The sequence below is a fragment of the Scyliorhinus torazame genome, chromosome 16, assembly GCF_047496885.1.
Source record: "Scyliorhinus torazame isolate Kashiwa2021f chromosome 16, sScyTor2.1, whole genome shotgun sequence".
In the NCBI taxonomy this organism is placed as follows: Eukaryota; Metazoa; Chordata; class Chondrichthyes; order Carcharhiniformes; family Scyliorhinidae; genus Scyliorhinus; species Scyliorhinus torazame.
Genome location: NC_092722.1, coordinates 22,401,144 through 22,419,829, shown reverse-complemented (window position 1 = coordinate 22,419,829; position 18,686 = coordinate 22,401,144). Strand labels below are relative to the sequence as shown.

Sequence of the window (18,686 nt, the reverse complement as noted above, 5' to 3'; positions counted from 1 at the left end):
GACTCTGCTATCTAACCCACCCAGACTCTGCTGTCTCACCCACCCAGACTCTGCTATCTAACCCACCCAGACTTTGCTGTCTAACCCTCCCAGACTCTGCTGTCTAACCCACCCAGACTCTGCTGTCTAACCCACCCAGACTCTGCTATCTAACCCGCCATACTCTGCTATCTAACCCACCCAGACTCTGCTATCTAACCCACCCAGACTCTGCTGTCTCACCCACCCAGACTCTGCTATCTAACCCACCCAGACTTTGCTGTCTAACCCTCCCAGACTCTGCTGTCTAACCCACCCAGACTCTGCTGTCTAACCCACCCAGACTCTGCTGTCTACCCCACCCAGACTCTGCTATCTCACCTACCCAGACTGCGCTGTCTAACCCACCCAGACACTGCTATCTAACAGGACTTTGCTTCACTTCGGAGGCCTCAGTCCCATTTTTAAATGGCTCCCCGATCACGAGACCCCCCAACAGTGACCCCCAATGTCCTAACTCACATTTCAGGGGGTCATCGAGCCCCCCACACCCACCAAATAAGGGCAGAGCACACCACTGGGCCCGGTCCCTACGGCAGACGAAATGCCACTTTGGCACTGACAGCCTGGCACTGGCAGGGTGCCATCCAGGTGGCACTGTCCGGGTGCCTGTCTGGCGGTGCCAGGGTGCCCAGGTAACATCGGGGTGCCAGGGTACCACCCTGCCCAGAGTCCAGCCACCCAGGACCACCAATTCCCTGGGAAACCCCCTTAGTGCCGGCACAACTGGTCATCTGGTGGAGACCAGTCAAACTGGCGCTCGCTCGGAACCTCCGAAGCATTGGGGTGGGTAACTCTGGTGAGTGCATATCAAGAAGCCGCTTACTGCTGCACTTCATTATGCAGATTAGCCATATGGCAACATCTCGCGAGATCCCATTAGATCTCACGAGGTGTGGCAAGCTGGGTAAATCCTGCGAGTGGCATCTTGTGAGCTTTACCGGCTGCGTCGCGCCTCGGTCCGGGCGTGGTGTGGCCGCTTGATTTCACCTGTGATCTCTTAAATCTCTTGATTAACTCTATTGATAAGACTGGGTCATGTTATCTCCAATGACGAGGGAAATCCTCTCACCCGGGCCAGGACTGTCCAGCCGGGCATGCTGGCGGAATTTCCGGTTCCATCAACGGCACACCTTCGCCATGGGTTTCACGACAGAAAGGGGTGCATTCAACGGGAAGCTCCTTTGACAGCAGCGGCAACAGAAGATCCCACCGCCAATGGCAGGCCCCATTTGGTGGGTTGCGTGGTAAACCCCGCCCCTGGCCTCCTCTGGAGGAGTTGGCATGTTCCATCTTTCCCCACTCAAAAGGTTTCCTTAAAAATTATCGCTTTCATCTCACCTATGATTATCTCCCCTTAGTCATCTCTCATTGTTTGGTGTCTGAACTCTGACTCCTTTCCCTTCCACCTCATCCCCTGCACCTCATCCATGAATTGTTGATGAATTCCGTCAGTGTGATAGGCGTCCATCCACTTTAACATCCTCTTGCTGTGTGGAAACTGTCATGATATTCAAACACACACATCATGATAGACACACCAACAGACAAATCAGAACACACAACAGCACAACCAATCACAGACAAAGACAGGGACAGTATAAAAGGACAAACATGACACCTGGTGGGCAGTAGATCTGGGGACAAGGACAAAGACAAGACCTGTTTTAACATCACAGACAGGGAGTCCCCACGTGCAGAGAATCAAGACAAAACTGTAGATAGTAAGTTTGAATAAAACAGCGTTGTACCAAATACAACTGTGTTGGCTCATCTGTGTGTCAGAACGCCCAACACCACATGGTACCAGGAGTGGATCGATACCTGCCGACTAACCTGCCATTCTTGACATGGACCACCACAGAAACCTGCCACCATTTGAACAAAAATGGTAGCTGGCACTATTTGGTCCAAATCTCATCATATTGCTCCACTCCTCTTGAGATCCTTTTTATTCTCAGTGTACTGCCAGACTACCTCACTCACTTTGTAATCTCCTTAAGTCACATTTGACCTAATTTTAACTCACCCAAACCCTATTCACTTACACTGAGTTAGAAACTGGCCAATGGCCTCTGAAATCCTGTCCAGTGCAACCAACCTATGTGTAATGATTGTGCTTTTTGGCCTGTTTGTACATTGTTCATTGATCTCTTGACCCTTACTGTAATGATGACCCTAACCTGACAAACTTGTCACTTCATACCATGGCCAAAATGGGCCCTCTGAGGATGGCCATCATTAATGAAGCCACCTGCTGTCAAATAGCGTCAGTTTTTAAGTGCTAACAGCCAAGTTCACACCCTCAGGGCCTTATCCCAGTTTAGAGAGAGAAGAAAGCTTTGCAGAAGTAATGAGGGAGAGGCAAAAAGGAAAATTGGCTGAGAATAACACATTTAGTTACAATTTGTCACTTACAGTCACACCATGAGAAGCATTTGCTGAATAAACCTGCCAGAAACTTTGAAAGATATTCAGTCTTGATCATTTGAGTGAGCTTTCTCCTGGCAAACAAGCTGAAGCTTACCATCCTGAGCCAGGCTTAGTTGGCAGCACCTTCACCTTCTGGGTTGCTTGGTCAACACTGAAATATGTAAACTGGTCTTGACACCCTGGGCGGGATTCTCCAAGCTGTTTTACGACGGCGTGAAGGGGCCGCTCCCACGACTAATTCTGGCCCCTACAGGGGGCCAGCACGGTGCTGAAGCGGATTGCGCCGCTCCAGCTGCAGATCCCGGCGCGAACTGTGCGCTATGGGATACGCGCATGCGCAATTGCGCCAGCGCCAACGAGGACATGCACAGTAGCGCCGTCGCCAACGCGCGGCCTCCTTCAACGCGCCGGCCCCGACGCAACATGGTGCAGGACTACAGGGGCCAGCACGTAGGAAAGGAGGCCCCCAGCCACAGAGGCTGGCCTGCCGATCGGTGGGCCCCGATCGCGGGCCAGGCCACATCAGAGGCCCCCCCCGGGGCCGGACCCCCCCAAAAACCACTACCCGACCCTTACACGCCAAGGTCCCGCCGGCCCAGAGTAGGTTAGAACGGTGGCGGTGGGACTCGGCTCTTTTCTTACGGCCGCTCAACCCATCCGGGCCGGAGAATCGGCAGGCCGGCCGCGTAGAGCGGCCCGCGACCGGCGCAGCGCCAACCACGCCGGCATGGCCCGTTCGCGGGGATTCTCCGGCCCGGCCCAGGGCTGGGAGAATCCCACCCCCTGTTCCAGGCTGCATTTGTGCTGGAGGTAAATCTCAATAGTTCACCCCAGGTAAAGCTGTTGTTGCCTCCTCAGTGGAACCTGCATGTACATAGACAAACGGGGAAGAATGTAAGGGTGGGATTGGGGAAAGTGATCCGAGAGAGATGAAACTCTCACCCCAAGGGGTGGGAAGGAGGGAATAGATGTGACTGTGTGGCACCGTGGACATCAGCAGACTACCGTTTGAACATCTGGGATTATAAATATCCTCTTGGTAAAATAATCCTTCAAGGCCCATGTTTTCTCATAAATCTGACCCCCACATCCCCTCCGTGCTTACTGAGTGCCTGGTGAAATGTGAGAGCTGGGCCACAGTGTTAGAATATCTTGTTTGTACCGTTGATTGTTGGAAACATTCTCCTCATGACAGCCCTATTTTAAAGTGCATTTTACGAAACAAATCTCAAGAACGAAATCATTAATGGGCTTCATTCGTCAACATGCCTTTAACATATTTGTTCTTTGTCTGTAGCCTGGAAATTGCTGTGATCAATGCAGTCAAGTCAAATTTCTTTGCTGTGTATTGAATGTGGGTGTTAATCCATTTTGAAATCCAGACTGACACATCCATTAAATGGCAGATAGAGAAGCTTTGATACCATTGTGTTAAAGGCCTGGTACTGTAACTCACACGATGACTATTTGCAGTCCCCTATGTCTCCAGTTTAAAAACTATAACTGTATAAAAAGTATAACTGACTAAGAGGGGGTTTCTGAGCCTGACAGGCTATGGGGGCTTAAATAACATTGCCTTAACCTTGGCTGTTCAAATGTGCATTCCCTTACTCTGTTGAGACCAGATCCTTAACGAATACAGTGTCACCTCCCAATGACCTCCAAAGAAAACTGTTCCAAAAAATTAATCCAGCAACGGCATGTCTTCAAGCAATGTCAAAACAGGGAATTATTCAGAATTTATGGGACTTGGGGTTTGAACCATTCTAGACTGCTAAAATGAATGCCCCCTCTCTCGTCTCTGCTGTTAAAACCCAAATTAGAAAAACTTCAAATTTAAGAATAAACCTGAACATTTTTAAAACTTTTAATTTGTAAATAAACATCACCAGCCTGATATGATACTGGTAACAGACTCATTAGAAATCTCTCTGCCACTGTTTTGACGGAGGGATAATCCAGTCGGTTAATGCCTTCACTAAATCTGGAGGTACAGAGGCATTAATGGTACCAGCACAATTTCAACCCTAAAATATATACATTGGGTTTCAGAATAAACGGGAAATTGAACATTTCACACAGAGAATTACTGCACTTGCTCACTTGGGATGTGAATCATTCAGTCCTGGAAGTCCCACTATTCTGAGTTCACTTTTAGCGCCAGTAGCACTGATCATGGTCAGCTTTGGTTCCAGTCCTGAGTTGCAAAACCGGCACTGCAAATGTGAGGAATTTAAACTATCAAAGTGTCGGTTCTTGGTGGCCAGTCTCTGCCCAGTCTGAAGTTAAGCATGAATGAATAAATTCAGAAATTCGGGAGGAATGTAGAGCAGCAAATTGTCCAGCACCTGGTTAATGTTCTGTGGCCTTTACCTGTACCCAGTGTGAAATCAGACACAGCAAAAGATCAAATTAAAACAACCAATTCCTCTAAAACACTTTACTATGGCTATCCACAGCGCACTGGGAGGAAAGAGAACCACATTTGCTGGAGTCTTAGAGCTGAACCCTTACATACGCGGAGGGAGGTAATCTATTACAACTTTCCATCTCAAAAACTGTACTGTCATTCTGTCACTTTGCTTGTAATTATTCCATTAATGCTGCAAAGAAAAAACGTTTCTGATTGTATTGTGATTAGAAATCCTGTGACGTGTGTTTTCCGGGCTGTCTCACTCCTAATGTGAGTCTCAAATGTGTAGACCAGTGGTTTTCAAACGTAACTCTTTGGGGCCCCCTTGCAAATATAATTACACTTCCGGGAAACCGCAAAATACTGACGCAAACCTCGGGATCACCATTAAATACTGAAGCGTGCCCCAAAACCCATATGGAATGGTCACTTCAGGGATCCCCTACAAATATCGACACGCTACCAGGAATCCCCTACTCATATTGACACAAGCCCAGAGATTCCCTACTAATATTAACACATACTTGGGGATCCCCTATAAATGCTGACATACTCCCAGGTATCCCCCAACTCATATTTATGCCCACCCAGGGATCCCTTACAAATACTGGGTACATTTACAGGGATCCTTTGTTAGTATTGACAGGAGCTCAGGGATCACTTGCTAATATTGGCACACTTCCAAAAGATGGTGTCAGCCATTCAAGGGAACCGTTTTATTGTTGGAGGAAAGATTTTTTTTTTTGGTATTTATACACAGTGACAGAAAAGTGCTTGTAAATCAGTAAATACAGAAAAAGATAGAGCTCCACAGACACCCACCCTATCCGGGAACCCCTGTTTGAAAACCTATGGTCTACAAAACCAGCTGTCACGTAAAGATAATGTTTCATATCCAGGCCTATAGAAATGCTCATGTGTAAAGAAACAGAGCATGAGTACGTGTGGTATAACACTGGCCATGGTATGTTCTACAGGGGAGCTGCATGCCATTTATATTGATGACTGCACTGTTTGTAGGGGAAATGCATGATTTTATGTGGTTATTGAAATGAAAAGTTAAATGAATATAGTTTTTTCCTGTCAGCTGCTCAGTTTGTCCTTATCTCTGATCTAAACTCCGAAGAAGGCAACAAAAAGGAAGGGCTATTCTACTGCTATTCAACTCCACCTTTACCTTAGCACCACCTCTCCTCTTCCCTGCTGAATGTGCAGTCTGTCCACCTCCTTTTTGAATGCTTCAGACTCCTCTGTTGTCCTGGGCCGAGAATGTACAATGTTAATGCTACATATGGACAAGAATTGGCAGAGACACTTGTAAGAACTGCTTTTCCTGAAGACATTGATTGTGCAGTTTCTTGGTCATTTGCTATCCCCTTTGTTGTCAACCTTTGCAGATGGGCTGAGGCAATGAATGTTGACAGGCTACCCAATTGTATCCAACCTAGACACCCGTTGTTCTCGCAGTCCTGCAGAGCTGTATCCAAAACACCACTTCATCAGTTCCTTGTATGGAAATAATCAAATTGCAAATCTTTTGAAACTTGCTGCCTGGTGGCGGAGTGCCTCTGTCCCATCATGTGTTGCTGCAGAGGTAAAGGCCAGCTTTTATCCCCTCATTCAAGTTCGCTGATTCCTTCCAAAACCTTCACTGCCACAGCCTGACAAGATGCAATCAATCTTGGGTCCCTGCACTCCAGTGGCCAAGGCTGATATCCGGCATGTACAAACATTGGGCAAGGTCAGAATTGGGCTTAACTGTGATGCTCCCATTGTTGAATGGCTTGAGGAAAGTCAGTTGGCGCCAGCAGCATCCGTGACAAAGATCAACAAGAAGAGGCCAGTAATAAGGAGGGAAACACTCTCAAACTTCTTTATTTTGATTTTCTTTGATCCTGTGAGGCTCCTGATGTGGCTGACTGTGTGTGTGTCTGCACGGCCTGTAAACTGGTGTGTAATAGCCATGTGAGTGAAATGTTGCCTACAACAACAACAAAAATAACAATTGAATTTCAGAAAGTTATGACAATGGGAGCTGTAAAATGGAACGCTAATTGGACAGGATACTGTCACCATGGAAACTTTTCTCTGCCATATATACATGCCTTAATCCAATGTCAAATGCAAGGAATCTCTCCAAGTTTGCCAATTTCCACACCCTCCCCTTCAAATGCAGACAACATAGAAAATCAGAGTCTTGTTAATGGTGTCTGCAGCTCCTCCAGTCCTTTCACCAGACCAACTATAATTAGATTTGGGTGTTATCTGCCATTAGCTATGATTGGCTTTGTATACCCAGCTTTGCTGAGAAGGGACAAACCTGACAGCACAAGCACATCACCAAGCTTAGGAGGAGGACAAGAGGAGGTAGGTTGAATTAGGAAATGGAGATAACACAATGCCAAGCTTGGATTTTAAGAGCCTGTCGATCACAGGGTTGGGAGGGGAGGATGAGGATAGCAGAGAGTTAGTTCCACAGCTTTTGGGAGTTGGAGACAGCACGAGAAGTCTTGATTTCAACATTCTGAATTTAAAGAGTAATATGGCACAAATTGGGCAGCACCTTGTGAATGAAACAGAACTGATTCTGCAACAATTAAAAAAGAACATCCCTCAAATCTCAGTGAGGCTCATGCCACTGTTGTCCTGATTTTGGCACAGCGCCTAGAGAAACAATGCCGACAGGCTGAAGCAGCCATTCTGCAAGGGAAGTAATAAATGAGAAAACATTCATGAAGAACCTGTCAGCATCCAGCGGTTGGTCAACTGAAGATTTTAGCGATATGGTAGAAAGGATTAAGTTAAGATACGGAGGTCATGATCTCACTGAATGGTGGAACAAGCTCAAGGGGCGGAATGGCCTCCTCTTATTCCTACATTACCATCTGTGACAAATAGGATTAGCAAGGAACATGGAGCTACATTGGTGCCATTTCATATCAGACTGCCCAGCGGGCAACTTGCTCTGACTCTCTGAGTGGAGCCTACTGTCCTACTGCTGGTATCAGGCTGGAGATCACAGGTATGAGCCCATGGGCACAGTTGGATGAAGCCTCACCTGGCGGGAGCATGGATCAGAGAATCAGTCACAAAAGTCATTGTGTCAATTTTCTGCCACTCTGAATTTTCTGACTGTCAATTTCATCCTGGCACCCCAAAAGTTGCCTTTGAACGACAAGAGCCCCAAAATGTCTCTGGTAACTGCTCAAAACCAGGGGTTACTGGTTAAATGACCAGTGTAAGGACCAATCAATAACATGAATCCATATCATTCCTTTAACATAGTAAAATGTACCAAGGCACATTCACAGGAATGTTATCAAACCAAATTTGACACCAAGCCACAAAAAGGAGACGATGAGGCAAAAGCTTGGTCAAAGGGGTAGGTTTTAAGGAGTTGCTTAAAGGGAGATGTGAAGAGCCAAAGAGGGTTAGGGATGGAATTCCAGAGTGTAAGACCGAGGCACTGGAAGAGAAGCCATCAGTGGCAGATGATGGATCTGCAGGATCAGAATTGGAGGAACATTTGGGATAGAAACCTTTCTGGGCCAGAAGCACAAAATGGTCAGTATTGATTCAGTATTATACTTCCCGCCCCATATTCCATTCCAGTGACCTCAGGTGATGTTGCCACCACCTAAAGGAAATTTCTATCTAGAGTGTTCTTGGGGTGCTGTAGGGCTAATGGGGTTGAGGAAAATCAGCCAACAATTCAATAGTTTGATTCTTGGAACATAAATTTGAATATTGGGTGTGGATAGGATCAGGTTCACCTGTGATAGCCTTTGTGACAGAATAGGCTTTCCACTGACAATGTTTTTGTGAAGAATGGCAGCTCAGCTAAGATACCAAAAGATCACTGCTACCCGCATTACCCTTCTCCCAGGAGAGAGTAAGTGATCTCAGGAGAGGAATGGAGGAAACTGGGCAAGGGAAGAGCTCAATGGTCCCAAACTTGCGGCAAGTACACTATTAATCAGGTCAGCAAACTTCTAAAACACAATTCATAGAAATCCATAGAATCCCTACAGTGCAGAAGGAGGCCATTCGGCCTATCGAGTCTGCACTGACCCTCCGAAAGAGTACTTTACCTAGGCCCACTCCCCCACCCTATTTCATAACCCCGTGCATTGATCATGACCAATCCACCTAACCAGCACAAATTTGGACAGTGGGAGGAAACCAGAGCACCCGGAGGGCAGACACGGGGAGAACATGCAAACTCCACACAGTTACCCAAGGCTGGAATCGAACCTGGGTCCCTGGTGCTGTGAGGCTGCTGTGCCTCAGCCCCCAGTGCACAATTGATTTTTTAAAATCTCAATTAATTCTGTGCCATCAAAATTTTCAAAAATAATTACAAAATCTTCAAACATCTGGCGCCGGTGTGAAGCCTACAGATTTAATCCTTGTTTGCTGCAAAGATCATTTGTTGATTAGTTCAGTGATTAACTGGCAGAGAAATGCAAACAGCTGTTTTTTTGATGAATGACTTTAGTTTCAGAATATGGTGACACATTGCCTGTTCTAGTCATTGAAACACTCTTGTTGATCAGCACAAACCAAGTGCATTGAAATCAAGATCTCATGTTCCTTATGCTTCACAGATTTAGGTATTTTGGGAATCAGGGTTGAGATTAATGTAAGGAGTGAGACTCTTCAGACATCCAGTGTCATCAGCAAGTCCTCCCATCTAGTCAGGGGTGGGTTGGTTGAACGTTCTGATGGTCTTCAGGGAGGTCCAATGGTGAGCCAGAACAGTGTTTTTCAAACTTTTTTTCCAGGGACCCGTTTTTACCAACCGGCCAACCTTCGGGACCCAACCCGGCCGACCTTCGCGATCCACACCGGCCGACCTTCGCGACCCACACCAGCCGACCTTCGCGACCCACCATTTTCTCTCATCTTGTTTGTTGCTGACCAAAATGGAGGAAATGGTTTTGGTTCCGTCCCTTTGGCCCCAATGGTCCCTTTGGCCCCCGAACTTGAAAAAAAAAGGCTGCGATCATATTAAGAAAATGCAGCCGCACTGCGCATGCGTGCCCGATCATTGGTGCGCATAGTTTTGCGCATGCGCACCGATGATTGGGCACGCATGCGCAGTGCGGCCGAATTTATTCTTTCTGTTCCTGGCCATTTTGAAGGCCGCTCGCAGCCGGCATTATTAAAAGCTGGCTGCTGCGGCTGTGGCGCGCGGATTTGCGCGATCGGGAGCGCCGTGACGGACGGCTCCGCGACCCACCCATGGGTCGCGCCCCTGAGTTTGACAATGCCTGATCTAGAAGAGCAGATGGTGGTCAGCGGAGCAGCAGATTGTGGGGGGTGCAGTTTACTGGGTAGCTTGTTGCGCTTGGAGGAAACAATCCTCCACTCTTATCCCATAAGCAGTGCTGTAAAGGCATTATCATCTCAACCTTTTTCACCTCCTTTCAGCTGCCAAATTTCCCAAGGCTTGGGAAACCTGTGGTTAAAAATAGAATGACTGTCAAAATGAAGGCAGGCTTTTCTTATTTTTTTAAATTTAGAGTCCCCAATTTTTTTTGCCAATAAAGGGGAAATTTAGTGTGGCCAATCCTCCTAACCTGCACATATCTTTGGGTTATGGGGTGAAACCCACGCAGGCACGGGGAGAATGTGCAAATTCCACACAGAAGGCAGTCTCATTAATAATATTTTATTTTCATATTTAAGTCCGCTATCTGCTTCCCATGATGTCCACCTTTGTCCATCACCATTAAAACTGCAAGTGGATGGGTTCAGTTCCTTTTTTCCATTCTTTTTTGGCATACTAACTTGTGATAAGACCCCAGTTTGTTTTAGAGAGTTAAGATTCAGCCCTGTGTCTCAGAAGTGTGTCCCCAGTTATATCAGTGAAGACTGAGGGTTGGATTTTTCTCAATCCCGTGATGGTGTGCTTGGAGGCAGGGGGATCCGAGAAAATAGGGATGAGCCGCATTGCGACAATTCCCTGATATATTCCCACCACCAGGGAACTTTCCCAGGGACAGACTAGGAATCGGATCGGCTGCCCACTCACCTGAGGCTGACAGGCAAATAGAAGGAGCGTTTTCCAGCATCTCCAACACAGGCTGGAAGGTTTGAAAAGTAGGAGTATTCTAGGCTGGTGACTGGACGACTTCCAGAAAAGTGCTCGAGTGCAAATCATGTTTGCCAAAGATTTGTCTTTTGTTCCTAAGCCTCCACCTTGGGAGATTGATATCCCATTCACATTACCCTTCATCCTTTAATAAATGGTCATTTGTGATCCCAAAGATGAAGGCAGAATTAAACTGGTTTCAAAAGCAGGGGGGGTGGGGTAGACATTCTGAGAGAAGTTCAAAGTGTGCTCCGTCTTGTTAGGAGTGTGAGAGCCTCAGATGCCGGCCTGTTTCAAGGATCTATGTTGTCGTGCAGCAATTAGGGAGGAGACGCCTGGGCCTATCAGTCTAACCAAAGAGAGACATTACAGGGCAATCCCAGCACCGCCCGAGGTACTTAAACCCATGCCCAAAAATTATACCCACCAGAGATACATTGCATAGTAACCAATTAACATCAGCTCTGAATGGTCCAAGATCCACTTCTATTGCTAACGAGACAGGCATTTATTGAACACCTCTCGTTAATGATGGCGGCAGACAGTGGTTTGTCACAACTGAGTGGCTTGCTTTTCCACTGAAGAGCGAAATCATGAGTCAACCACATTGGTAATGGACTGGAGTCACCAAAAGGGAAGATGCCCTTCCCAAAAGTTCCCTAATGAAACAGATGGGGTTTTTTTTTTCATAACAATTTGACATCTTTGCAATCACTTTTATTTATTTCCAGATTTTTTTTAAACTGAATTCAGATTCACAAATTGCCATGGTTGGATTTTAACTCTCATTCTCTGGCTTCGTCATCCAGACTTCTGGTTTTACTAGTCCAGTAACCATAGCCCCCATAACCCCTGTACTGCCAACTGTCACCCCCAAATCAAGAATCTCAGCCCGATTGGAGACCAGGGGCCGAAGTGCAGCTCATTTCTCTCACCAAGTGCTCAGTTTGGTTTAGAATGAGATTTTGACCATTTTGTCGAGAGCTTGCTACCTTGTACTCTCAGGAGAGTGGAACCATTCGGTCAGCTCTCTTAAAGAGCTGGCACAGGGCAGGAAGATCCAAATGACCTCCTCCTGTGCTGTATTGTTCCATTGGTTCTTCAATTGTAGCGATTCCTAGGTATTTTTGCCCTTTAATTAGTGGTGTTACTGTCGCTCCTTGTTGTTGCGTCCTTGGTATATTTGTTGACACTAATATCTGTAACTTGATTTTACTCTCTTTTGTTCCCTCTCTCTCCCTCCCTTCAGAGTGAAAGAATTGAGAAAGGCCAAGGAACCTGAAGATTTACAGAAGCACCCCATAGCAATGTAACATTGCTTCCTGACTGTTTTCTTTACGTTTATATCAGAGACATTTACAAAAAATCACTATAGATTTTGGGAAGATTAGCAACACTCTCATCGCAACAAGGCTCTAGAAACTTTTTTTCTCTCGACCACATCGGCACTTTTATGGAACTTTTTTTAACGAAAACAAAACAAGGCGCCATAGAACTTGCAATTTATTGTTTTAAGAACTTGAAAATTAACTTGTAGAATGAAATAACCTCTTTACCAGCCTGGTGCGTAGTTCTGTAAACTTGTGTCAAGGTTTGCAACACAAAAAGGGTTTGTTGTCAGGAATAAGCAAATGTATGTAGAGAAATCAAAGAGTGAAGAAAAGCAGGTGAGTGGACTGAGGGGAACATTAGAATGAAAGGAAAGGTGATGCGCAGCTTATGTGGACAAATAGCAGGGCGTTACAGGTATTCATGTGCCGCTTGTTGGGTACGATCAAGGCTGCACTGTGGTGATAGGGACTGGTCCAATAAAAGGCAGACAGTTTTTTTTCTCTTCTACCCTCCTCCCTGCTTTCACCAAGACCTGCAGTCGAACAACACACCGAAACAATATCCTGGATAGACCAGACCGTATATTAGGGAAGAGGCAAGGAGAGAGAAGGGATGTAAAGCCCTTTAGTTTAGTGCAGGTGTTGCGCAAGTTGCCAAAATATGGGGGTAGCCAATGGGCTGTGATATAATTGTTCCATTCAGATAGGTGGGTTTAGTGTCCATTTCTGGATAACTTGGTACATTTCTCTTGCCCCGCCAGGCCTCTCCTCTTCTTCTCCCGAATGGAACACTCAATATCAGAGAGCCTGTGGTCCCAATAACCCTTTAAGGACCAACAGTATCCACTTGTGGCCAGAAGTAACACAAGCCTATGAGTTTTATCGATGGATTTTGTGTGTGGGTGTGCATGTTTGTCTAGTGTGTGTGTATGACTTTAATATTTACTATCCACAATGTAAAACCAGTCAGTGTTTTATTTGTTCATCAATAGGCACTTTGGTTGAAAACCACAAAGAAAATCAGGTGCCGGAAAGTTTAATGGCCTATGGCCTCGCCATTTAAGAGACTCCTACTCCTGAGTGATTAGACAGAATGCTGGACTAAACCAAAGTTCTTGGGGATGTTTGAGTGGTGCTGGATCTTGTTTGATGAAAAAGCTTGCAACCTTAAGCCAGTGTCAGTTCAACAGGGCTGAATTTTCTGGGAGTGCTCGAACTGGAGAAGAAGGTGGACGGGGCCTAGTAACACTGCCACTAGGAGCGTGCTGGTTTCCTGGTGTTGGGCCATTTTAGTGGAAGCAGGATGGGCCAGCAGGGCAATGCTCCTCAATGCAGCAGATAGCCAACGAGGCTCATTAAAAGCCTTAAGTGCAATTAAAGGAGGCCAACTGAAATTTCCCACACCAGCAGGACCAGCTTAGGTGCCTGGGGTTGAGCACCCTGTGGCAGGCTGGGGGGTGGCAGCGCTCCAGGCAGACATGGAGCCCTGCACAACCATATGCAACCCTGTGGAGGGTCACAGCAGAGTCCTCATCTAATCCCAACAACACACATTTTCCAGCAAGGCTCCCTGGAAAGCGATGGGGAGCAGGCGAGCGAGCGAATGTTTCTTTCCTCCACCATCACCCTCATCGCTTTGGCTGAGCTCAGTTAGCACAGACCACTGAAGGACCTTGGAACCTTTTGTGACCTGTGTGACTCTGAACCGCACCAGCATCTAGGTAATCTTTATTTAGGTGTTGTTATCAATCAGCAGCCTGCATAAATGCTGCAGATCCCAAAGCGGTACCAGGACTGAAAGCCTCAAAGACAGCCAAAGATCACTGCATTTTACCTCCTTGCACACCAACTCTCTGGAACACCGAGTTAACTCCCAGCTGCAATATAAAAAGCAGATTTATAGCATCTTCACCTCAATCAGTTTCTAATTTTACTATCAATCGAGTTTGGTCGAGTATCCTAAAGTATGCATAAAATATACAACATGTGCCGTATTTAACCAGCGGAGTATTCAAAACACCCTCAGGTGCTACATTGACATGGGTTGTTTAAATAAGATAGTATGAGAAAATCTAAGTAATGCAGTGACTGAATGTGTGTAAAGTATTATTGTGGATTTTATTTAAGGTGTTATCAAAGCTGGAGTATTGAGGGAGCAGAGAGATGAACTGCATCAGTTCATCTCAAGATAGATGTCTATAGCCAGACAAAAGACCCTGGGGTATGTCTGTGAACAGGTCCTGCCACCGTTTTCTTTTTCACCAATATTTTCCTCTTTTTGCTCCTCTTCCTCTCTTGAAGGCAATCACTGGCTACACTTCATATTCCCAAGTGTTTTTCATGTGCTTGGCCAATATTTGTTACTAAAGCAACACTGCAAAATAAAACCCAGACTATCTGATGAGTTCATCACATGTGTGAGTGTGCGGGGGAGGGGCGGTGCTTGCCTTGGGGCTTGGAACTAAAAGAAAAAATAAATACTTGCATTCATCTAGCATCTTTCACGACCACCAGGCACTCTTCAACCAGTGAAATAGTTTTGAAGTGCCGTCACTTTTGTAATGTAGGAAACACGGCAGCTAATCTGTGCGCAGAAATCTCCCACAAACGGCTATGTGATAATAGTCGGATAATCGTTTCTTTTCGTGATGTTAAATGATGGGTGAATATAAGCCGGGAGCAGCCTCCTTATTCTCCAAAATAGTGCCATGGGATCTTTTATGTCCACTTGAGAGGGCAGAGAGTCTTCGGTTTAACATCCTCATCCTAAAGACTCTGCACTCCTTCAGTATCATACTGGAGTGCCAGTCTTGGTTTTTGTGCTCAAGCCCTGGAATTGCACCCCAGGGACGGTCAATCGTGGTTGGGGAAGTGGGTGCAGACCCAGTTTGGCAGTGGTCCCAGGTTTATCCTTGTGGAGCCCCCCAGGACCGTTCCTGCAACCCCCCCCCCCCCCCCAGCCCAGATAAAATAATCAAGTATTCATCCCTGGGCTCCTCTGGAGATTGGACCGGGTGGGCCGATCACAGGGTTCCACCCTGTTGAGTCTGAAAATCACGTTGGGGTCCAAATGGTGTGAAAGGATCCAGATTGAAATGCTCCCTCTCCCCCCTTTGCCCTGCACTTCCTTCAGATAGCCAGACCCCCTATGCCACAGCCTCTGGGAAAATGGCAATTGGCACTGCTGGGACAGGGTGGGAGGTTTCGTCCCCATAAGTTGCAGAGATGCCTGCATTATTTCCATCATGCAGCTGTGTATTTGTCTTTCTTTTGTTCCCGAGTAGCTTTACTCTTTGAACCCAGCACGATCAGGCTGATAACACAAGTTCCACAGTTGTCAGTTCTCCGTGGTGACCAATTAGCAATATTATGTTGGTCTGGAAGTCGACCATGAGGATGCATCTCCTTTCACCAGCAGTCAGTAACAGGCCTGGTCTTTGTGAAGACGAGAGACCAGTGAATGAGCAAATGCGGTTGTGGGAATAGTACAGAAATTCAAGCTAGCTCGACCTTCTCATTCACATTTAAGGCCTTATGAGACCAACAGTGTTGAAGGCGGCACTGCCTCATTTTCCAGCTCCTATAGCAATCAGATAAGATGAAGGGAAGTCATGCCTTCTATTGGACCATCTGTTTCTCCTGTTGTAAATGGCAAGGTGTTTTAGATTAACTTTGAACTGAGATATAAACAGACGCCCAACCCTTTATAAATTCATTATCTACATCGCGCCCAGTGCTGTGGTCAGATAGGAAACTGCTTCACTCTCAATGGATGTGATCTACATTGTGAAATCCGCACACTTTTTCTTTTTAACGTTTTAAATCACTGAAGGGTAATGTAACAGAATGCTCCCAGAGCTACCTGCACTGGAGAAAACATGAAATGATAGTTCAGAAGTGTAAACATGGCAGTATTTCCAGTAGGGAGCAGCTCCTTTGCTTAACATCGGCATGCTGTCCGTTGATACATCATTGGCAAAGGCGTTGAATTGCAACATTAGCACTGACTGTAGCAATCAGTTGAATGCTTGAGGTTTCCAAGACAAGAGCCATCCCCACCTAAACTGTATTTCAAATTGATGGGGGGAGGAATGAAAGCTACTTAACAAATAAAGATTTTAACGAATAGATAAATTATTTCCTCCTCCCACCACCCCCTCCAGGATCTGTTAACTCTTGGAGGGTATCATTGGAATGCCCTTTGCAATCTTTATTTTGTATCTTCAGCTGATGTAATTTAGACCACTAAAGCATTGTGACATAAAACGAAATGATAAACTGCCCATTTTTTTTGTCTTTTGAGTTCATGATGTATTTAACAGGCACACTTAAGCCTGTGGCAATTGGTGTTAGACAGAGATTGAAACCAAGATGGTGTGTGGAGAACATGCGAGTGGAGAGCATGCAGGGTGAGGGTCCCACACCCCACCTGTTTGCGGGAGAGGCTCCCTGGCTTTTCTCTACCTGGCCACAGTGCAGAGCAAAAGTAGGAAATTGTAGGAAGGGAGGAACAGTTCCACATAAGCTGGGTATTAGCCTTTTCCAAAAACTCCCAAAACCTTTCTTCCTCAACAGTCACTGTCACCTAGCTAGTGTCCGTCACGTCCAGCACTTTATTTTGCCTTACTTTATAACTTTTTATTTAGTCTGAACTTTTTTTTAATATATAAATAATATATAAATAGTTTATTTAAAGCTTTTATTATTTAATTTATATTTTGTGTTTTCTTTTTTGTTTTAAAAAGCATTTAAGCTTTTTTAGCCTTTCAAAAATGGACGATTTTTTTGAGGGGTCACATTCATTGCCTTGACATCATACAAGCCAATAAGGATTAGTATGATGTATTCTGCTGGCCAGTAATGTCCATATTCTTGGCTACTGTCAGTAACCTGGTGGACTCTGTATATATAGAAGAACATGATAGGGAAATGAGTGCAAAGTGAATTTTAAAAAAGCGGTGGATGTCAACAATGAATTATTTTACTGTGAGTTGTTATGAGATGGGGGAAGGCAGAATGGGAATTTGTATAGTTTTATTGAATGAGCTAGCAATGTGGATATACTGTTTGTATATATTGTACATATACTTAAAAACGATGAAAAAAAAACCAACGGAGATATGTGCATGACTGTAATGAAAAAAAAAACAAAAGGAAGTATTAGAAACAAACGACCTGTAAAATGAAAAAAAAAAATCACTGTAAGAATTCCTTATTTTAAATGTTCTTTAGAAGGACATTTTTGCTAAAGCATGATTAATTGCAAAAAAAAACTACTGTACTTAGAATTAGAAAACGAACAGCAAAATGATATAACTGAAAAGTTTACGTTTACATATTTCTTTTCTGTTTGGCTACCAAAAGTTATCTCCTTTGCCAATGGGTGCCAAATAATGTGAATGCTGTATTGCTAAATGAAAAGACACAACATTAAGTTATAATCTTTGCTGAGCAGATTACTGTAAGGATATAATATATATATATATAGCATTATACCATAAATCACTCTTTGAAAAGAAAGATTAACAAACATTTTTATGTTAAATACCGTGTGTTAAATACCGTGAAGAAATGATGCACACGCACACACACACACACACACACACACAATAAATTTTAAAAAATATATGCGAACAAAAAAAAAAATCTGACAATAACAGAAAGAATGTCCACTTCATCTGTTCATCTGAGATTAGAAAAACAGGTCATAACATTGCACAAAAAAAACTTTAAAAAAAGAAAATTCTAGAAAATGCAAAGCTTTGTTGCACACTCGCAACAGCCCAGAGCTGTAAGCTACGACACTCCTGGGGTTGTGACACTTGCATGTGATACTAGTGTAGGTCCCTTCTTTTTTTCTTTCTCTTGCTTTCTTTTCTTTCCTCTCTCTTTCACTCCCTCTCTCTCCTTTTTTAACCTTTTAATTTGACCTTTCATTTTAATTTTTCCTGTTTTTGTATGTCTGCATGTGAGAGTGTCGCTGGGTCACAGCTGTTTAGAAGCTTTACAAGGGATAGCCCAGCTGCCAGAGTCATGCAAACATTTTAAATTGCCCTTAAAATTATGTAAGATGTTTTTGAATGCTTTATAATCCTTTCTGCTGTAAATTAAAAAAACAAAGAAAAATCCCACGATCGTTTGTTAAGTTTATTTCTAATATACATTGTTTGAAACTCATTGACTTTTGGAACCATGGTGCCTTCCAATTAATTGATTATCTGGGCATTTTCGGAAGGTGTGTTATTGTTGTTCTTTTTTAACGTAATTAATTTCATTTCCCCTTCTCCTGAACCGTGCATTCCCCTGGCCATCACCTTCCTCTGGACTACGCCATCTCCTGGACCTCCCCATCCCCTGCACTGAGCCTTCCCCT

The 18,686-nt window shown here is 45.0% G+C and overlaps 1 protein-coding gene across 6 annotated transcripts in view; it reads left to right on the top strand.

Annotated features, from left to right (window-relative positions):
- The window catches only part of camta1a (calmodulin binding transcription activator 1a), an 840,747-nt gene extending 822,311 nt beyond the window's left edge, over positions 1–18,436 (top strand). For 5 of the 6 annotated variants that reach the window (XM_072478070.1, XM_072478068.1, XM_072478067.1 and 2 more), the window contains 2 exons: positions 4,932–5,000; positions 12,232–18,436. In XM_072478070.1, coding sequence (XP_072334171.1) covers positions 4,932–5,000; positions 12,232–12,264 — 102 coding nt within the window. In that variant the 3' untranslated portion in view covers positions 12,265–18,436. The remainder of the gene's footprint in view (positions 1–4,931; positions 5,001–12,231) is intronic. The other variant, XM_072478069.1, reaches the window with a different exon arrangement.
- The last annotated feature ends 250 nt before the right edge of the window (positions 18,437–18,686 follow it).